Raw genomic sequence first — 20,932 nt, 5'->3', positions numbered from 1 at the left:
TCCAGAGAACCAATCCCACTCTTCCAGGGCCGAGCAGCGAGGGGGGCCCCAGAGTTGTCGCTGCTCGCACTCCGGGACCCCCCACAGTCCCTTCGCGTGCCTCCTGCTGAAGAGAAGAAACTGGCGGTTGTGTAAATCAACCTGAGACTCTCCTGGAGACTTGGTATTTGGGAAGGGCCCACCTAATGAGGCGGAGTGTGAGAGGGCTAGAGGCCAGTGATTGATGACGCCGTCAACCTCTACGGATCACTATTTCTCTCGCCTCAAAAAAACCTTCATATCTCTGTCTCCGCCTGAATCTGTACATAATAGCATAATAATTCTTTTTTTCTATTTTTTTTAAATAAAATAATTTGGTTTTTGAAGCTGAAGGTCTCAAAAGCGAAGACTGGCACTCCTTAAAGTTTCACGATGGACAACTGCAGCCTAATAGGCACAAAATTCCCCTTTTATCCAGGAGGCGTCACACCTGGGTGAACCCAGCCGCTGCCCATCGACCCGGTGGTTCCCATGATAGACGTCCTCTCAGCCCAATGGCTTCCCTCCCTGTAGGCGGATCTCCCATAGCGGACCTATCGGAGCCTGTGTCCGCTCAGCCAATAGGGTCGCGGCAGGGGGCGTGGCGGGAGGTTTGAAACTCAGCTTCGGGAGTTGAGGCTTCAGCTGCCGTGCACCGAAGTGGAGTTGGGGTCCGGTAAGTGATTTAAATAAATGAGTAAGTAAGAGGGCCCCGCAGGCCCGGAATGAGCCGCCTTGTCAGCTGCACCGTCCCCACAGAGGCCTCTGGCCCAGCGGCCAGGAGGTTCCTTAGCTGGGATCTGGGAAGATCGGGTGGTGTGGAGTCCGAGGTCGAACATGGTCGCGGTGAGGGCTGAAACCGGAGTCACTTCTCACAGGCATACCCTCCTCGCCCCGGGCCGGGCCCTGCCCCACCCTCCTCCTCCGGATTGAGATGGGCTCAGCCAAGAGCGTTCCAGTCACTCCGGCGCGGCCTCCGCCGCACAACAAGCTTCTGGCTCGAGTGGCTGACCCGCGTTCACCTAGTGCCGGCATCCTGCGCACTCCCATCCAGGTACTCTGGGCCGCGGGAGGGGCAGGAAGAGAAACTGTACGAATTCTTGGGCCTCTGCCTAATCTGATTTTAAGAGAACCCCCCACTCCCCACCTCTACATTCCCCTGAATGTCGGAAGGCCTTGGCTTGGCAATTCCTGCCTGAAACATTGGCCTGAGGCTGGAGAGCTGGGAGGGAAGAAGAGTCAGGGCCCATACTTTAATGGCCTTTGGTCTTGACAGGTGGAGAGCTCTCCACAGCCAAACCTAGCAGCGGGGGAGCACCTGGAGGATGCTAATCAGGCCCAGGACTCGGATCCCCGCTCTCCAACCCTTGGCATTGCACGGACACCTATGAAGACCAGCAGCGGAGGTCAGTGTTGGGCCCAGGGAATTCTGATGAGGTTGTCAGCTAGCATCATTGGGTGGGGGATGGGGGTCTGTGAAGCCATCCTCTCAGGGCTCCTTAAAGGAGCCTCTATCCTCCTGCTGTGAACCCATCTCACTCTTTTCTCAACATTTTGCTCCCTCTCACCTTGATTTCCCTCTTCTCAATTCCTCACCCACCAGGGCATGAATCCTAAGGCTTCTGTATTTTTTTCCTCTTTGCTGAACAATTTGTATCAGGGAGTCACTATCTCACTCACGTCTCTCCTCTAGAGCTCACAACCCCGCTGGTGAAAGAGCTGAGTGAAGAATTTGAGACAGAAGCCCCCAAATCAAATCTGCCCCCAGAGCCTGTTCTGCCCCTAGAGGTACCTTCATCTTCCAACTTGGACTTGCCTCTGGGCACCCAGTGTTCCCTGGAGGACCAGATGCCTCATGGGAGCCAGACTGAGCTCCCCTCCAAGCAGGTGTTTTCCGAGGAAGAAACAGGACAGCCCTCAGAAACGCTTAGGACCAGCCACGGCTCAGACAAGCCCATGAGAGACCCTGAGACGCCTAGACCTTCAGGTACAGAATCTAAGGGCAAGCTATAAGGGAGAGAAATTGGAATGATGTCTTGGGATAATGTCTACAGATAGTTTAGGAGGAATAAACGGTAAGCCCCTAATTTTGGCTCCTTTCTTTAACTCTTTACCCACCTAGGTTCTAAGCGAAATAGACGGAAACCAAGGGGCAAGGCACTAGGGAGATCTCCCCTCACCATCCTGCAGGATGACAACTCCCCTGGGACTCGGACACTACGACAGGTAAAGGGGGAGGGGGAGGCTGTTCCTAGGAAGTCCCGCATGGAGGTGGGAGGCCCTTTCCCCCTGTCTTCCCTCTCCTGAACAACCTCCCTCCCTCCCCCAACTTGCATCCTGCCTTTTGTAGGGTAAGCGGCCTTCTCCCCTGAGTGAAAATGTTAGGGAACTAAAGGAAGGGGCCATTCTGGGAACTGGACGACTTCTGAGAACCGGAGGCCAAGCGTGGGAGCAAGGTCAAGACCACGACAAGGAAAACCAGCACTTTGCCTTGGTAGAGAACTAGGCCCTGGGTGGCCCCCCTGGGTTCACCAGGGTCTAGTGATATTCCGAGTCCTCCCGCCCCTTCTTTCCCTGGGAGACTGGAAAGACTCATTTTCTTCGACTCCCCCTAAACTACCAGCTCAGGAACTGATAGCGTTCTTGGGCTTTCTTTGTGTATTATGTGTTTCTTGTATATTAAAGGAAGTGATTTTAAGTGATGTTGTTAACTGTTATACTTAAACCTTGCACTGGTCGTCTTCATGTAGAAAGGCAGCCTGGGGAGCTTGTGTTCCCTGGCCTCAGTGCCCCTGCACTGGTACCTCCAAATCTCCTCAATGCACCTCCCTTAAATTCTGGTGTTCACCAGAACTCTGTCCTTGGCTCTTTCCTCTCGCTCTTTATTTCTAGGGATTAGCTACTACTTACCTGTATTCCGGTTACTTCCAAGTCTCTCTGTCTAACCCTGACCATATCCATCTGCCCCATAGGCAGTCCAAAGTCAGTTTTTCTAAAATTGAATTTGTGATCTTTCCCCAAAAAGCTATTTCTTTTCCCCTCTTCTTTTTTTTTTTTAATTAACATATTTTTATTGCCCTGGCTGGTTTGGCTCAGTGGGTAGAGCGTCGGCCTGCGGACTGAAGGGTCCCGGGTTCGATTCCGGCCAGGGGCACATGCCCAGGTTGTAGGCTTGGTCCCCAGTATGAGGCGTGCTGGGGGCAGCCAATCAATGATTCTCTTTCATCATTGATGTTTCTATCTCTCTCTCCCTCTCCCTTCCTCTCTGAAATCAATGAAAATATATTTTTTAAAAAACACAAACATTTTTTTTTTTTAAATATATTTTATTGATTTTTTACAGAGAGGAAGGGAGAGAGACAGAGAGTTAGAAACATCGATGAGAGAGAAACATCGATCAGCCGCCTCCTGCACATCTCCCACTGGGGATGTGCCCGCAACCCAGGTACATGCCCCTGACCGGAATCGAACCCAGGACCCTTCAGTCCGCAGGCCGACGCTCTATCCACTGAGCCAAACCGGTTTCGGCAAAACACAAACATTTTTATTGATTTCAGAGAGGTAGGTAGAGAGAGAGAGAGAGATAAAAACATCAATGATGAGAGATTCATTGATTGGCTGCCTCCTGCATGCCCCCTACTGGGGATCGAATGCAATCCAGGCATATGCCCTGACAGGGAATTGGACCATGACCTGGTTCATAGCTCTATGTTCAACTACTGAGCCGCATGGCCTGGCTTTTTAAAACATTAAAAAAAATTTTTTTTAATTGATTTTAGAGAGGAAGGGAGAGAAAGAGCAAAAAACATCAATCAGTTGCCTCTTGCACATGCCTGACAGCATGTTCCCCATCAGGACCAGGGATCAAACCAGCAACCTGGGTATGTGCAGGGGAATTGGGCAGGGGAAAGGACAGCTGAGTGTCTTCATGGCCTTTTACCTCCCCTCCTCCAGCCTCCTCATACCCGCCACCTTTTGGTGTACGGGACTATGCTCCAACCAACTGAGCCACACCAGCCAGGGCTTGGCCATCATTTTGAATCCTTCCCTCTTAATATCTCATATCCAAGCACTTGGTCACTAAATCCTGGTGATTCTGTATCTTGAATCATTTTCCCATCCCTTTTCTTGTGCCCTCTGTCCTATTGCTCTTACAATTTCTTGCCACCTGGCTCCTACTGTTCCCTTTATTCCCTCCTGTCTCTCCTTCCATTTCATCAACCTGCACTGCTGCTTGGTTTATCTTTCTGAGAAGCATAGCTGATCACATTATTACTCTGCTCAAAGCTCTTCAATGGTTTCCCATTGGCCTTAGGATAAAGTCTAGACTAGCCTTACATTCAAGGCCTTTTATAACCTGACTAGAGGCCTGGTGCAGGAAATTTGTGTGTCCCTCAGCCTGGCCTGTGCCCTCGGGGGATGTCCAACTGGCAGTCGGACATCCCTCTCGCAATCGTGGACGCTGCATGCACCAGTGACCATACTTTTCATACAGGTGAAAGGCATCTTACTTTTTATACAGGTGAAAGGCATCTTGCTGTTGTATGGGCAGCTACATTTCTTTGCCCTGATTATAAAAAGTAGTACATAACCCCATCTTATGGGTGGAAAAACTGAAGCAGAGAGAAGTTAAGTATTTGGCTTTGTCACACAGTTAGAGTGTCAGACTCAGGACTGACCACACAATGTGCAAGCCAGAGTCCATGCATGTCATTGCTGCATCATCCTGTTTTTTCAGTGTTAGAGTAGCCTTGCCAGGTTTTAATTTTTAAATCTAAGAGACTGTTCCCAATATATAGGGTAGGATCCCTAGGCCTGGCTGGTGATCAGGGCCGATCTGTGGGGTGAATGGCGGGCTGGGCAATTGCCCCCCCCACCCCCACCCACCTTGGCTGGTGGCCTAGCGCTGTCCACTGGCCCCCGATCACCTCCCTCTGTGGGGTGGGGAGGGCAGACGCTCAACGCAGGAGCTGCCCCCAAGCCCCCTGGTGGTCAGTGTGCATCATAGCGACCTGTCATTCCGCTGTTTGGGCGATTTGCATATTAGGATTTTATTATATAGGATTCCTTCTCAACATAATCCTCCTATACAAACACACATGTACGCACCACAGGCAGGCTACGGTGAACTGCTGTGCACGCACTCCCAAGCCACCTGGTGAATACCTTCTCTCCTAATCCATCTCCGGCCTTCCCCACGAACCTGGGGCTTCTGCCTCTACCCTACTTTCTGCCCACGTGCTGTCTGGTACCCAATCTTTCTCACTTGTACCTGTAACACTTCATTACTTAAGTGGGAACTGAATCTTTTTGGAACAGAAGTAGGGTGGAAACCAAACATCACAGATATACCAACTGCTATACTTTATTGCAGGTACTTTGGAGAGGGGAGAAAAAAAAAAGAAGGTAGAAAAAGGGGAAAACATGAAGGAGAAGGGAGCCAGGACCTTGGTGGTGCCAGAGCCATAGTCACGGGGCCGAGCACCCTGGCCACCCAGGTCTTTACCCTGGACAAAGGTAGTAGCTCTGGAGGAGGAATCCTAGGGCCTGGAGCCTATGCTGAAACCTGCTGGGCTGCCAAGGGCTGGGGAGGGGTCCGTTGTCCTTACTCATTAAGGGAGAAACTATCAGGACCACAGAGAGGGGAGGCCATGGGAGAAGGGGCGGTTCTCTGCCCAGCCCTGATGCTGTCTCCCAGAGGCACACCCTGTGTTCCCCACGGGCCTCAAAGGAGAAAGCTTGTGGGAGTGGCAGCTGGGGTATAGAAGAGAAAGCCTTAAAGAAACTGGGCAGGGGAAGGGGCAGCTGAGTGTCTTCATGGCCTTTTACCTCCCCTCCTCCAGCCTTCTCAGTTCCAGATTTTGAGGAAGCTGTCCCAGGAGCCTGTGGCCACCGCCATCCCATCAGCTGTGACCCCCAGGCAGCTGACCCTGTTGTCGTGGCCAGAGAGGACGCCTGAGGAAAAGGGAGAGGAGTCAGCACGTGCTGATGTGGCAGGGAGTGTGTGTGCAGGCACAGGAATCCCAGGTTAGGTAGGCTGGGCTCCGACTCCAGCCCCCTGGTGGAGAGGAGAAGACCCAAAGAGGATTAGCCCTAAGCAGTGCTGCTTCTCTTGAGGCCAATCTCTGCCAAGAACTTAGGGCAGGGGAGGGGCGGAGAGGGATGGCAAAGGGTCGGCAGGCAGTGTCCGTGTGCTGTGAGAAAAGAAAGGGGCATCTGATGGGCACTGGAAAACGTGGGAAGGAACCCTTTTGTGCTGTTTCTTTGTTTCCAAACCAAGAGACTGAGGCCCAGAGAGAAGGGACTTGCCCAAGGGCACTCGGAAAATAAGCCACAGAATTAGGGTTCAGACCCTGACTTTCTGGCCAGTGTTATTTTCATTGAGCACCTGACCTCTCCCAAGAGAAGAAGCCAAACTGACTCAACTGCAGACCAGGCTGGTCCCATGAGCCCCTCGCTGGGGGGTCAGGGCCCTCAGATCACTCTGGAGCTCGATCTGCTCATCGCATGGTTCCCCGAGGCTGCCTTTCCCTGCAATGAAGCCCCCTGAATCCCAGACCTGACTGGACATTCATGTCCTCAGGTCTGGGCACAGCCTGAAGGAGCTGCGTTGGAGGGAGCGGCTCGGTCCCTGGGTGGTAGGGAAGGCCCTCGGAGCAACTTTTCTTCCAGAGAAGATGACCCTACATTGGGAACCAAAGGGACACCCAGAGTTATCTAATGATCAGGGAGCAGCAGTAAGTTCGCAGCAGTAAGTTCCCACAAGGGGAGCTGCGGGAGGGCAGTAGGGGGACCCTTACCCACACGCTCGCCCTTCATGGAGTCCCAGACATTGCAGTTGAAGTCGTCATAGCCTGCGAAGAGCAGGCGGCCACTGAGGGAGAAGGCCACGGATGTGATGCCGCAGATGATGCTCTCGTGGGAGTAGACCGTCAGCTCCTGGTCTGCCCGCAGGTCAAACAGGCGGCAGGAGGCGTCGTCTGAGCCTGTGCAGATGGCCTCTCCACTGGGGAAGAACTGAGGGCACACAGGGGGCAAGGGGGTCAGGACTCAGACCCGGGCACCGCCGCCTCTCCTGCCTTCTCCCTGGCTCCTGCCCTGGTGGCTCCCAGGCAAGCTGCTTGCCTCAGCCTCCCTGGCTGCCCCTCCCTGGCCTTCGGTGAGAAAGGCCACGGCATCGCTCTTCATGCGCTGGTGGCTCCCCCACACCCTTCCCTGGCTCCTCATAACAGACGGGCATTATTCCGTGAGGCTGAGCGAGCGCCCGCAGCCTGCCCAGGCTCCCAGGGCTAGAGGGGGAGGTTGTCTCTGACCCTTCCCGCCACACTCAGTGGATCAGAGTGTAGGCGCAGGGCCAAGTACAAATGCATAACCCGAATCTCATCAGGAGGAAATGTCAGGTCAGCCCACACAGAGGGGAAGTCTACAGAAAACTGGTTTGTACTGTACTCTTTTAAAATGTCAATGTCACACAAGACAAAGGTAGAAAAACAGTTCCAGTTTAAAGGAAACTAAGATGTGGCAAGAAAATGCAACACGTGTTCCTGGCAGGAAAAAACCCCCACTGCTGTTAGGGATATTGAATACTCGGTGAGATGTGAATATAGGCTGTAGACCATATTATTGTATCTACATTAATGTTAAATGTCCTGATTTTAAGAACTATACTGTGGCTGTGTAAGAGAACGGCCTTGTGTTTAGGAAATACACACTGAAGTATTTAAGGGGTAAAGAGGTATGATGTCTGCAACTTACTCTAAAAAAATCCAGGAAAAGCCCTAGCCGGTTTGGCTCAGTGGATAGAGCGTCGGCCTGCAGACCAAGGGTCCCGGGTTCGATTCCAGTCAAGGGCACGTACCTTAGTTGTAGGTTCCTCCCTGGACCGGGCCCTGGTCAGGGCTCGTGCAGGAGGCAACCAATCGATGTGTTTCTCTCACATAGATATTGCTGTCTTTCCCTCTCCCACTCTCTCTAAAACTGGTTCTCAACCTGTGGGTCGCGACCCCTTTGGTGGTCAAATGACCTTTTCACAGGGGTCGCCTAAGACCATCCTGCACATCAGATATTTACATTACGATTCATAACAATAGCAACATTACAGTTATGAAGTAGCAACGAAAATAATTTTATGGTTGGGTCACAACATGAGGAACTGTATTTAAAGGGCCAGAAGGTTGAGAACCACTGCTCTAAAAAGATCAATGGAAAAATATCCTTGTGTGAGGATTAACAACAAAAACAAAAAACCCCACAAAATGTATATCTCCATTGGGATGGATGTGTGTGTCTAGCTAGCTGTCAATCATTTACCCATCCATTCCTCCATCCCGTCCTCTACAGAGAAGGACAAAACCAATGCGATAAACTGTCAACAGTGAATGTGGGTGAAGGCTGGGTGGGAGCTCTTTTTGTTACAACTTCTCTGTGAGGGGAGGTTATGTTAAAGTGGAAAGTTGAAAAGACGGGGGTGGGGAGCTCTGGCAGGGGGTGAAGGATGCGTGTTGGGGTGGTGAGGTGGTCCCAGGAGGTGGAGCACAGAGGGGGCTCACACAGATAGCGTTGATGTCCGACTCATGGCCCGTGAACGTCTGCCGGCAAGTCCCCTCCCGCACGTCCCAGAGCTTGGCGCTGGCATCGCAGGCCCCCGAAATGAAGAGTTTGAAGTCGGGAGACACAGCCAGGCTCATGCAGTCCCCTGTGTGTCCCACAAACACAGTCTTCTGCTGCCCGGTCTCAATATCCCACAGAGTACTGCAGGGAGGAGGGGAGGCTGTCAGCGAGAAAGGCCAGGCCGGAGCTGACTCCCAGCCCAGCACCCAGTGTCAGGCCTCACCACGTGGTGTCCCCTGAGCTGGTCACAATGTTGTTGTCGTCCAGAAAGCGGCAGCAGGAGAGATAACCTGGGGGAGGTGAGGACAGTGCCCTGGCTGCAGAGCCACGGCCCGCCAGCCAGCGGGGACTTCCCTGGATCCCTCAGGGGGGGACGGAAGAGAGGGCCTCTCACCTGTGTGACCAGAGAGCTCCCGGCTGACCTTGACATTGCCCTCACGGGACTTGAGGCTGTAGATGGAACACATGTTGTCCAGCCCCCCACATGCCACAAAGTTCCCTGAGGGGGCGTAGGCACAGGTCATGACCCAGGAGGAGCGCAGAGGGATGGCGTGTACCTGCAGGACGGCAAGGGGAGCAGGGGCAGGACCTGGGCTGAGCTCCCAGGTGGAGAGAGCAGAGGAGGGTAGGCAGAGTGTCCCCAAGAAAGGACGGAGTGATGGAGGGCGGGAGGCAGGGCTGGTACCTTATTGGTGGTGTAGGTGTCCCACACGATCAGCTTCCCATCTTGCGAGGCACTTACTAGCAACCTGGGGAGAGGGCACTCCGTGTCACCCACGCCTGTCCTTCCTGCCTCCCCTCCCCTCCCCTCCGGCACCTCTCAAGTCTCACTTGGAGTCCGTGGCCCAGTGCATGGCATAAATCTTGGCCAGGTGTCCCCTGAGCGTCCGTCTCGTCCGCATCTGGACTCGTCCCACGACTTCTAGGCCAGACGCAAGCTGCAGAAAAGGGGACGTAAGAAATCAGGGTGAGCAGGGTAGGTGACCAGATGTCAGTGTCACAGCCACCGATCTGTACAGGTTTCTGCTCTGTGCCAGGCTCTGGGTCAGGCCCCCAGCCTTAGAGAAATCAGTCCCCGCTCTGGAGAGGCTTAGAGGTTGATGAGAGACAATTAGTGGCACGTCGTTAAGTGTTTAACAAATCCCTCTCCAGTGTGGGGTGGGGAGGGCCAGGGGAGGAGGGAGGGTGATTTCTATCCTGTAATTCTCCCACCTTGACCAATTTCAAAATGTGAAGTCACAGAACACGTACTTAGGAAGATACGTACACATTTCCAAACCGCTAGGAGCCTGCCTGCACACACCATGGTAGCATAGCCAACTCTTTACCTGGGTATCCAGGTATCACCATGACCTTGAACTGCAGCTCCTGAAATGTGTTGTCCTACGCCCCTTAAGTCTATCCAGCTTCTAGACTTAGTCTGAGGCTTTAGGGCCAATAGACTTGACTCGCCATTTACCTGCTTTATTATCTTGATCAAGTTACTTGACCTCTCCGAGCCTGTTCCCTCATCTATAAACTGTTTATAGCACCTGCCTTGTGGGGTTGTCAGGAAAATGAAATTAGGCATTGAAGCAGCTTAGCCCAGTGTCTGGCTCAGGGTAAGTGTTCAGTAAATACTCACAAAGATATTTAATCCTCTCTAAGATGCAAATAACTCTAGGAAGCATCTTCCTTTCATGTATCATTAAGAGAGAAAAAAACGCTGCCAATTTTAATTGTAAGGCGTCATCTAGTGTTGGATGCATCTTGATTTCAAAAATGTCAAAATATAGAAAACTGTGCGTCTTAGAATTGACGAAGTACAGTATCAGACCACTAGTAACTGCAGTCTGTAAGGGTGTGTGACCTGCGAAGTGCTGTCCCTCCCTTCGTCCTCACCACCCTGCAGTGTGAGCACCTTTATTTTCTGGATGACAGGAGGGCAGCATCTTGTCCTTAGCCTCCAATACGGCCCCCGGCCCAAAGCAGACCTCACTAAATGTTTGTTGACTAAACTAATTAGTGTTATTCCTCACGCCAGGGACTTGTTGTACTAAAGCTTGGGCTGGCCAGGGAGCTCCCATCCCCTCTCCTCCCCTCAGGCCCTGCTCACGGGGACAGGAGTCTCACCTCTGCCAGAGTGGTGTCAGCACAGGCCTTCCTGGCATCCTGGGGGGAAAGCAGACATTAGGCAGGGGGAGGGCGGGAGGGGGGGTGCATGGGCCTCTGAGGCAGGTAGGCTTGGGGATCTACAGTTGGGGGACATCTCAAATATGAAACCCAGAAAGTCTCTGGTGACTGCCAGGTCAGGGGTCACTAAGGTGTCACTCAGGAGTGAGTCCAGCCTCCTTCCCCCCAGGCCACACTCCCTCATGTCCCCATTTCCACGTTTTCTGGGGTCCCCAGTGGGAAGGTGCTGGAGTTACTGCAATCTGCTTCTTGAGCTGTTCCGCTTCCTGCCGCAGCTGCTCCATCTCCCCCATGGCTGACAGGTCGAGAGGTAGCTCCGGCTCCGGCTCCTGCTGGGAACATGCGGTAAGTATAGGGGATCCCTCTACCTCGCTCCCCACACCAGACTCTCAGGAGGGCTGGAGCCCACTCCAAGAAATAGGGAACTGACAGGTGGCCTACACCACCTCCCCCTGGAGCCCCTCGTGTTTGGAGTCCTGTGCAGCCAGCCCAGCCCCGCCTGCCTTCCCCGCAGCCCCAGGCCCAGAGGCAGAGCCGCCGGCTCCCCCTTACTTGGGCTCTGACTGGACCGCTCCCAGGTTTCCAGCTCCGGTTCCCAGGCACCTCCTCACTCCCTCAACTGCAACGCCAGCCGTCACCTGCCCCGGCTCTGCTGCCAGAAGAGCTGGCCTGGCCTGGCCCCACTCTGGGGAGGGGGGTGTGGGCACAGACAGGGAAGGGCCAACAAGACGTCAGGCAAATTAAGTCAGCTGGCAGGGTGGGAGGAGGACAGGAGGAGGTGTGTGGCTTCCAGAGACTTGGGCCCAGCCTGGGGGAAGGGGGGAGCAGGAGTGTGGGCTATAGAGCAGCAGCCCCCCACAACCAGCTCTGGGGGGAGGAGTGGGGAGGAGATGCTTCCCTGATGGGTCTCTCTGCAGGCAGAGAGAAGAGCATTAGGCCCCATGGGATTAGAGCAAAGCTGTGAGGATTAAAGGTTGACGTTTGGGAGGGTGCAAAGGAACAGCAGCCACCACAGCTCCAGCAGCCCCCACCCCACCCCAGGCCTGGCCCCACCAGTGGTGATGATCTTGGCTGTCAGGACCTACCTGACACCCAGCCCCAGAGCCAGAATACAAGGGTCAGAGATGGCCCATTGTCAATACCCAAAACTGTGTTTCTTAGCTCAGGTAGTGGGGGAAGAGGGTTCTGGTGACGTGGGGAGGGTGCAGGCCAGAGCTGAGCTTAGAAGGGACTGATCTGGATAATCCTTCTTCCAGACAAACCCCAACCAGCTGCCCCAGGATGTGATTCTGGGGGGTGGGGGCAGGGGGAGGGTCCAGGGGATTCAGAAAGAGGGGTGGACAGGCCTGGCCCTGCTCTGGGTGCATCAAGGATTGCAAGTGGAGGGCAGCCCCACCCCCTGCTCCAGTCCGGGGTTGGGCCCACTCCTTGCCCCCATGACTCACGAGGTCCTGCTGGGCTGGGAATGCAGGAGTCTCAGGGATCAAGCTGCCCTAAGTCTCAGCCCAGCTCGGAGGGAAGACAGGTCTTAGAGTTGGAGGCCCACGGAGCAGCTGTCCAGGGTCTGGGTGTATTTGCGTGAGGGCAGCAGGTGGCTGAGATTTCCCTGACAAATCACAGGCCTGAGTGGCCCCGCCTCCAGCAGACACCTGTCTCCTCCCCGGCCAGCCCTGGCCGCTCCCACCTCCAGCCACCACAGAAACTGATAGGAACATGGGCCCCGGCTGAGGGTCTTCACGTTCTTTATTGACAGGCTGGGGGAGGGCGGGGCTTACTCTCCCCGCTCATCCTCCTCATCTGAAGCAGTCAGGCCCTGCCCCGGCCACTTCTTCCCAGGGAGGCACCGTGTCCTCGGTCTGTCCTAGGGCTGCAGGTCCATCAGCTGGGGCCAGGCCTGACTCCTCAGACCGGACGAGTTCTAGGCTGGTGTGTGCAGTGTCCTCTGAGCCCAGGGCTGGATGGCCCTTGTGATCCCCAAGACGGTGGGGGTGCAGGGACAGAGCGCTCGCTGTGCTGGTCCTGTCACAGGGGCCCTCGTGTGGGTCCTGGCACCGAGGCAGCCCTTCATGAGTCAAGTGGCCGCGTCCCCGAGGAGCTAGCTCAGCCCCTCACAGCTCCTCTCGGACCCGAGGCGGCTTCCCAGTCTTGTCCTGGACCCCCTGAGGCCTGCGGCCGGGGGGTTCTGGAGAAGGGTCTCTGCTGGGCGTTTCTTCCTCCTCCTCGTCCCCCTCCTCCTCCTCCTGCTCCGGCTCCTGAAGCAGCTCCTTGGCTTCTGTCCACTCCTGAGAGGCGGGAGGAGAGTCGGCCCAATCCCTGCATCCACCCTCCCCAAGGACCCTCCCCAAGGACCCTCCCCGGTCCCGTCAGCCCCTGCCCCTCACCCAGGAACCAGCCCACGCTTCACACACCTGCTCCCTGTGCTCAGGTGCCCACGTGTGCCACAGGGCCAGGGCGCAGCGCCGGCCCCGAGTCACGGCCCACACACCGTGGGGGTTCTCCCCACCAGAGCTGAAGGCCACAAGGCGTCCGCAGCGAGGACGAACCTGCGCCTGGGGGGTGAGGGCAGGTTCAGCTCCAGGGACAGGCCCTCAGAGCACGTGGCCCTGACTCCTAGGTTAGGACAGGGCACGGGCACGGAAAGATCAGCTCTCTTGCCCATCGCCCACTCCTTAATTCAGGGACTGTCCTGCGGCCAATGGGAAACTGGCCTCCCTTTGGGGAGCACAAAGGCCAGACAGGCTAACAGAGTTGGAGCCAAAGGGAGAAGGGGCCTCCATCCAGTGCCTCCTGCTGGTCCCCTCCCTCTGGCCTGATACTCTTGTCCAACCCTTTGAACTGGGTGTGAAGAAATCTGCGACATGAGGAGGACCAGGCATAAGGATCTTGGGAACACCCTTCCACCCCACGGAGGGCGTGGAGTGTAGGTGCTGGTGGTGGTAACCAGGGAAGGAAGGAAGACAAAGCAACAGGTGAGAGAAATCACTGTCCCTCTCCTTCTACCTACTTCTAGTCCCTAGTTTCCACCTGGAATAGGGACTTGGGGTCCTGTGCTCACCCCCCTTCTTTAGGAGGTGAGGCAAACATGGACGGCAAGTCTGCAGGGGTCACTGTGACCTCCTGGGGGGGACGGGGGCGCAATAACCAACCTCTGCTAGGAGAGCTCCTGAACAGACAAGTGGTGGAAAGAGCTGGGAGGCCAGGAGAGGAAGGGTTCAGGCGGCCCCAGCCATTTCCCTGCATTTGCTTCTGGGATCCTTCTGTTTTGAATCCTGAGCCCACAGCTGTGCTCCCTGTTCCAAACCACCGCCCTCCCCCCGCCCCCCTTACCCTGACAGTGAGGGCGTTGGGCTCTGTGAAGAACAGGTCCCCGCCCTGGAAGTCATCGTTGAGGTAGAGGAGTCCACTGGAGGAGGAAGACAGGAGGCCGTGAGAGCCCACCCCAGGCGCACCTGCCGGACCCCAGGAGGGGCTGCCCACCTGTAGTCTCGATAAGTGTAGGCTGGGGGCTCCCGCCAGCACTCTCCCGTGTCAGGGTCCAGAACGCAGTTGTCGGCATGCACGGGGTGACTCAGGTCCATGCGTTGCTCTTGCTCCCCTGGGAAGCAAGAGGGCCTGGTGAGCGCCTCTGTGCCTGTGCCCATGCACCTCGATCCACTCCCACCCTGAAGCTTGGGGGCCACAGCTGAGCAGAGAGGCCAGGCCCAGACGTGGGCAGGGGAGTCCGTCTTTTAGGAGTGAAGATGAACCCACACAGTTAGGGGGTGCTGAGGCTATGCAGCCCCCACAGGCCCGGAGGCCGGGGAGGAACAGTGGGGTACGGCGGTTACCTTTGATGGCAGTACGGCACACCAGGTGAGTGAAGGAGAGATGCAGGGGCCGTTCCGGGGAGAAGTAGGCCTGAGTTAAGGTCCGCACACGCTCGCTCACTTCCAGGAGCAGCTTAGCACCCTGAGTGCTCACAGCGCCAGCGCGGGCCAGCTGTGGGCAGCGGGAGGAAGGATGAGAAAGGAGGGAGGCAGTGGAAGGGTGAGTGTGGAGTCTCTCAGCGGCCAGCTCTGTCCATCACCCCCAGCTGCTCCTTCCAGGGGCTCCATGACAACCCCTCCTCGATCCTGGGCAGAGAACTCAAGGTCTCTCGGTCCTGGAGAGCCCCTCCACGGGAGAAGCCCAGGCCCTGGCGCCAGCCTCCTGTATGCATCGGACCTGAGCATCGGACGAGGGTATGGGTACCGCTTGGCTCACCTGTGCAGCCTTCAGCACCGTGAGCCCCTCGAAGTGTTCGTGGGCGGTGTGAGGGGATCGGCGGCCCCGATAGCCAGACCTGGCTCCAGCCTCAGCTGCATCCTAAATAGGGAGTTGACTGTGGAGTCACTGTCCAGCCCCAGACTTTTGCCCACCTCACTGCCCACGGACTACAAGACCTTTTCTCCAACGCGCACCCCCCCTACACACACACACACTCCCCGGAAGAGGCTGGAAGCTCCCAGAGATCTCTGGTGGCTTCTTTTCCAGAGCTGCTGCCCTTCCCCAGAGAAAGACTATCTTCTCAGCAGTGTCGTTGCTCCCTGGTAAAGATCTGGCATCCCACTGGCTGAGGGCCTGTGCACAGAAGGGCCTCTGAGAGGGCAAGGACAGCTGGGAAAGAGGTGCAGGAAGGGTTTGATCATTCCCTGATGAGCCAAGATAGAGGAGTCCCTCTGGAAACAGAACTTCTTCCGGCAGGAAGCTTGATAGTCCAGCCAGGTCCAGGCGAGGTATCGCTCTTAGAGAACGTGCGAACCCTTGATGTGAACCCCCACATCATGGGGGGGGTCTCCGGGTGTTTGGCTGTCCTTTCCCGACACCTATTGTGAAACTCAGTTAAAATACCACTACCTAATTATTCCATATATAAACCACATCTCCGAAAAACCACCTTATCACCACCTTATCACCCAATAAGCCATCTAACCTTCTATTCTTGTATTCATTCATTCATTCATTCACTTACTCATTCCACAAATTTGTACTGAGCATCTACTATGTGCCAGGCACTGTTCTAGGCACTGGGGACACAATTGTGCACGTGGAAAGGCCCCTGCTCTCATGGGGCTTGTATTTCCAGATAACAAACAAACCAGGATAATTCAGATAAATGTTATGAAGAAAATAAAAATAGAGCTACAACTTTGAGAGTGCCCACGGGCTGGGAGACAGCTAATTGATGAGGTGACATCTGAATTGAAACCAAATTATATGAAGGAGCCACTTGAGTAACTGAGAGAAAAGTGTTCCAGGCAGCAGAAATAGCACGTGCAAAGGGCCTGAGGCCAGAGTGAGTTTAGTGTGATCGAGCAACAGGAAGGTCTGATCCTGGCATCACCCAGGGCCTCCCCCTTACTGTCCTCTCCCGTTGCATTTCTCCACACGGCCCTAGAGGGATCTACTAGTCCTCTGGGATGGTGGTGACTCCAGACCCTGCACTGGGAGGTTCTACAGGAACAAGAAAGTCATCCCTCCTTAAATACTTGAATAAGCTGTCCTACCATCCTTGGTAGGGTACAGAAGGCCCTTCGCCGTCTCTCCCCTAGAACACCTCTGAATAACATACAGCCTGGTGATAATGGTGACAGCTACTAATACTGAGCACTGTCTTCTGAGATCTTGACCATGTACTAACTCATTTAATGCTCACAACAACTCTGTGACAAAACCACTGTACTATTTCACCCCACTTTATAGATGAGGAAGCTAGGCTCAGAGATGCTGAACTACATTGCCCAACGTCACACAGGCAGTCATTGTGGGGCCTGCCCTATGTGCTGAGCCCCTATATTCCACCGCAATTCCCAGAATACCGTGGCCTTCTCCCTCGAAGCCCGACTCTCCTCCTTTTCTCGGTCTCGTCCTTAGACTGAGTTCAAATGCCGCCCTCCACCCTAAGCTTTCCCTGACCTTGCATTTTGGTGCTTCTATTTGAAGGAGTACATACTTCTTTGATCAAACTTACCACCACTCTAGGTGTGTCTCTACATCGAATTCCTTCTCTCTACACTGAGCTCCAGGACGCAGAGTCTGTGTCCACCTAGCTCTCCCTGGAACCTAGAAGCTTCGAGTACACAGCAGGTGCTCAAAGCGTGTGTGTTGAAGGAACACTAGCCTAGAATGAGGACTGATGCTTCATAAAAGGGCAGGCTCAACCTGGTGAATACGGATCATTCAACCCAAACTAGGAGGGAATTCAATGGATGGGAGAATAAGCCGGTGTGTCCACTGAGCCATCAGCCAAGCCAGTAATGAAACTCTGAGGAATCCTCACCCATATATTCACAATTTTCTATGCCTTTATATTCTTTATTTTCTTTTGTTCTCCTATTAACTTCTAGCAAAATCCATTTGTGAAGAATGTAAGGGAAAAAAGAAAAGAATGTCCACGCCAAGCCCTCTAAGTTGAGAGGAAAAGGAACTTGTCCACAGCAGTGAGGCAGTGGCAAGCCCAGTCCCCGCTGGAGAATCAGAGAAGTTAGAACTGGGGGCAGGCAGCTCTGCCTGGGGTCCCTCACTAGCCAACGGTGCCACCTACCCCTGGGTCTTCTTTTTTTAAAATATATTTTTATTGATTTCAAAAAGGAATGGAGAAGGAGAGAGAGATAGAAACATCAATGAGAGAATCATTGAACGGCTACCTCCTGCACACCCCACACTAGGGAATGAGCCCACAATCCGGGCATGTGCCCTGACTGGGAATTGAACCGTGACCTCCTGAGCCACCACTGAGCCACGCCGGCCTGGTTTTCTTTCATAGGTCTTCTTACCTTGGCCAGCTGCAGCAGCACCCCACACTCAGCTGGGGTGAGCAGGCCGTCCAGCACCGCTCGCTCTGACCCATTCAGCTGTCTTGCATCCTGGGTCAGGGTTACTCCCTCCAGAAGGAGGACATCTGCAGGCGAAGGGATAAGGAAGAGGGGATTGAGGGTCCCCTGAAAGCCGGCCCAGCAGTAGCCTCAGCTGGCAGCCCCCAGACCCTCCAGGACTCTGCCTCCTGCTCTCCCAGGAACTTACCCTTCCAGTCAGTCAAGGGCTTCGGCTGTGGAGGCTCATGGTCCCAAGGTCGCTGCTCTTGATCCTCTCTCAGGGGTGAGAGACATGCTCAGTGGATGCACAGACCAGTCCAGATCCATTTTACCCAGAACCAGCCTCGCAGGACCCCTCCTGTCACCTTCCAGCTCAGGGCAGGCCCCTCCCACCACCAGCATCTCCTACCTGAGCTTTTCTCTCAGTGTCTCGGGGATGAAAGCTGCTGGAGTCCAGGGATCCTGGAACAGTCAAGAAAAGCGCCATCACCCACCAAGCCCAGCCCCGATCCCTGATACTAGACTCTGAACTACCACATCAGGCTCTGCTTCCAGAGGGCGGGCGGGGATGGGGAAAGCCCTGGGTGCTGGACCAAACTCTGTAACAACAACAACAACTTAGGTAGCACTCTGCCAGGTGCTATTCTAAGAGCTTTATGCATGGAAGTGGATGGAGAGAAGTGGAGTTACTCACAGGATCCTTGAAGCTGGTCCCCAGGTGCTCCATGGCATAGTAGAGCTGCCTCTTCTCGCCCAGGGACCGAAGGACAAAGCGCTGGATGTCCTGAGGCAGGTGGACACAGGGAGCAGGGGTTGGGGGGGGGGCAAGGAGAAGTTCAGTGGAGCAGGGAAGTGAAGGCAGGGCAGCCCCGGTCCCAGGGGACAGCCTGCCTGCTCCATAAACACTTCACCATGCCTCTCGCTCAGCTTTCCTCCCTCAGCCGCTTCAGGACATCTGGACTCAAACTGGGGGAGAAGTCTGCGTATAGGGTGGGGGCAGGCAGGGGTGAGGTTAAGGGAAGAGAGATGGGCTGGCACTTGGACTTGGAATTGAGTGGGGAGCAGGGCGTGGAGACAAGTCAGTGCTGGATTTGGGGTTGCCTCTGGTGACTAGAGTGCTTGGGCCAGAATGGGAGAAGGGGGCAGAGTCCAGGTAACTGCTCGGGTATGTTTGATTGAGGGCCTCACAGGGTAAGGGTGGGGGTCGGGGAGGTACCTCTCTTGGCCCCAGGCCGGGTCTCGGCTCTCCCAGCTGGCTCTGGTACTGGTTCAGAGCGTCCTTGGCGGCCTCATCCTCCGGATAAAAGAGCAGGACACTCAGGGCATTTTCCATAGCCTGGGACAGATTCCCCACTGGAGACAGAGCAACAGGGTGGGGTGGGCACACAGACCGAGGATGGCCCTGACCCTGGGCAGAGGCAGCGACGACAGGTGGACAGAAAGGTGATCCAATGCCAACCAATGCGAGCCCCCCACATCCCCCCTCCCCCCCCCACCGGCAGACATGCTCCTCCACTGCTTCTTGTCAAAGCTTAACTCAAACCTACCTGAGCTGAAGGGGCAGAATGCAAGGGGAGGAAGAGAGGAGAGAATAAAGGAAGGTGAGAAGCAGCAAGGGCAGGAGGAGCCCTGGGACCCATCTCCTGAGCTTTCCACCGTGCCGCCAAAGAAAGCCAGTTAGAGTCCTCCAGAAGTGACGGTCCCCACGGAGCCCTGCCCAACTACAGAGCCGGAGACAGATGGGAGGGATGCAGAGACAGGGCTCAGGATACCATCGAAGACAAGCCTTCCCTTGACCTGTTTCCAACCCATCACCCCGGGGCTCCCCTCCCCAACGGACCCTGAGCATGGGCCTCATGCAGCCGCCTCAGCTGGCTGGGCAGGAAGTCGGGGACAGGGAAGCTTCGACCAGGGCGTGTGGCTGTTTCCTCCACACAGCGCTGCCGGCACTGCAGGACCCGAATCCAGTGCCCTGCGGAGGACACGCACACGCGATTCAGCTCGTCATGCTTCTCCTCCCGGCACCGTGAACCCGCCATCCTCCCAGCTCCTTACCGGCTATAGCCTCATAGAGACCCCCCTGGCTCCCAGCTCCTTCCTCCTCTTCCTCTCTTTGATGCTCCTCAGGCCCCTCGCAGCCAGCGCGGCAGCTCTCCACCTGAGCCAGACTCTCCTGCAGGGCCTCCTCGAGCCTGGGCAGTGCCAGTCCTGCCTCCTGGCGCCCCAGGAGCTCTAGGCCTGAGTCATAGGCTGCCTGTTGGAGAGGGGAGTGGTCAGTCACCTGAGACCCTGGGGGAGGGGGTGCCAAATGAGATTGGGAGGTAGAAAGAAGGGGCGGGTGTTGCTCTCCTTCGGGGCATGGCCTCCAGGTCCCACTCCGCCTTGGCCCCAGGACTGGAGCGTCAGAACGTGGGACCTTAGTGATTCTCGGGAAGAAACCAAGCCCCAGATCAGGACTCCCCATCCCAGGTCACTGAGAACGGCACTCAGATCTCCTGATGCCCAAGACACGCAGGGACACCGTCCAGGGAGACGTGTGTGTCCTGTTAGTCAAGGGCTGGGGGAGGGACCGGGGTCCTGCTGGGGGTCTCACCCAGTGTGGGGGCGTCTCCAGGTCCCGGAAGCTCTGCGGCCGAACCCCAGACATCCGTCGGTACTTAGCCATGTCCTCCCGCATCTGCAGGTGCGTGGGGTTTGCTACAAAGAAGGTGTGAGCTGCGGCGGCTGCCAGGTCCAGCTTCTTCAGCTGAATGGGGGAGGAAGAAGGAGTCAGTGCCCCGAGGAGCGGGTGTCAGCCCTCTGCCTCTCACCAGCCCCCCACCCCAGACACCCCCTGGGGCTGCCCCCCCCCCCCCCCGCAGCCTTCTGGAAGACTGGCCAGTGAGAACTGCCCACCCCAGGCGCCAGGCCCCGGGGGCACCCGTATGTTGGGCCTCTCAGGAGCCCTGCGGCTAAGGAAAGGGCACCAAACACTTCGGAGCCGGTGAGCCATGGGCAGAGGGCTCAGTGGGGAGACCAGGTGGAAGCGATGGGGAGACCAGGTGGAAGCGATGGCTACTGCAGTGGTGAGGGGCGGAGACCCGACGGACCAGCAGAACCCGCAGGGCTCTAGGACCCTGAGGTGAGTATGCGACCAGCCCCCTCTCCCCCGAGCCACGTAGACTACAGCTACCGTCCAGGAGCTGCGCAGTGTCCACGCCCCCTCACCCCCGCCCCACACCCCCACACACTCTCCGCACCCCCAGACGTCCGTCCTCACGGCCCCAGCCCGGCCCCTCCCCTCTGACCTTCCCGAAGCT

At 55.8% G+C, this 20,932-nt stretch overlaps 3 protein-coding genes across 6 annotated transcripts; 1 reads left to right on the top strand and 2 right to left on the bottom strand.

The window, feature by feature from the left end:
* Positions 1 to 19: 19 nt before the first annotated feature.
* On the top strand, positions 20 to 2,720 carry CDCA3 (cell division cycle associated 3). 3 transcript variants are annotated; one of them, XM_014451629.2, is made up of 7 exons: positions 20 to 163; positions 458 to 694; positions 897 to 1,072; positions 1,295 to 1,424; positions 1,712 to 2,005; positions 2,141 to 2,244; positions 2,369 to 2,720. In XM_014451629.2, the coding sequence occupies exons 3-7, from the start codon at positions 953 to 955 to the stop codon at positions 2,522 to 2,524; spliced, it is 804 nt and encodes a 267-aa protein (XP_014307115.1). In that variant the 5' UTR covers positions 20 to 163; positions 458 to 694; positions 897 to 952; the 3' UTR covers positions 2,525 to 2,720. The 3 variants fall into 3 exon arrangements, with proteins under 3 accessions (XP_014307115.1, XP_023605752.1, XP_023605753.1); XM_023749984.1 differs by having other exon boundaries at positions 156 to 694; XM_023749985.1 differs by lacking the exons at positions 20 to 163; positions 458 to 694 and having other exon boundaries at positions 930 to 1,074; positions 1,298 to 1,424.
* A 2,526-nt stretch (positions 2,721 to 5,246) lies between these two features.
* Positions 5,247 to 11,610, bottom strand: GNB3 (G protein subunit beta 3). Of its 2 annotated transcripts, XM_023749980.1 has the most exons (11): positions 11,353 to 11,610; positions 11,037 to 11,129; positions 10,741 to 10,779; positions 9,460 to 9,566; positions 9,314 to 9,377; positions 9,023 to 9,185; positions 8,852 to 8,918; positions 8,568 to 8,769; positions 6,819 to 7,035; positions 5,848 to 5,973; positions 5,247 to 5,395 (listed from the first exon to the last, which is right to left on the bottom strand). In XM_023749980.1, exons 2-10 carry the CDS (start codon positions 11,091 to 11,093, stop codon positions 5,867 to 5,869), a joined length of 1,023 nt encoding a protein of 340 aa, XP_023605748.1. In that variant the 5' UTR covers positions 11,094 to 11,129; positions 11,353 to 11,610; the 3' UTR covers positions 5,247 to 5,395; positions 5,848 to 5,866. The 2 variants fall into 2 exon arrangements, with proteins under 2 accessions (XP_023605748.1, XP_014307114.1); XM_014451628.2 differs by having other exon boundaries at positions 5,368 to 5,973; positions 11,353 to 11,609.
* A 909-nt stretch (positions 11,611 to 12,519) lies between these two features.
* On the bottom strand, positions 12,520 to 20,400 carry P3H3 (prolyl 3-hydroxylase 3; the record flags this gene model as incomplete). Its single annotated transcript, XM_023749983.1, has 14 exons — positions 12,520 to 13,082; positions 13,209 to 13,349; positions 14,128 to 14,203; positions 14,278 to 14,395; positions 14,628 to 14,778; positions 15,043 to 15,144; positions 17,595 to 17,719; positions 17,842 to 17,909; positions 18,043 to 18,095; positions 18,328 to 18,417; positions 18,850 to 18,986; positions 19,474 to 19,605; positions 19,689 to 19,887; positions 20,227 to 20,400. Coding segments are annotated over 14 exons (1,740 nt in total), but the record flags the coding sequence as incomplete, so codon positions are not given.
* Positions 20,401 to 20,932: the final 532 nt, after the last annotated feature.

This window comes from Myotis lucifugus, unplaced genomic scaffold (genome assembly GCF_000147115.1).
Source record: "Myotis lucifugus unplaced genomic scaffold, Myoluc2.0 scaffold_10, whole genome shotgun sequence".
Lineage (NCBI taxonomy): Eukaryota > Metazoa > Chordata > Mammalia > Chiroptera > Vespertilionidae > Myotis > Myotis lucifugus.
This window is presented reverse-complemented; position numbering and strand designations above follow the sequence as displayed.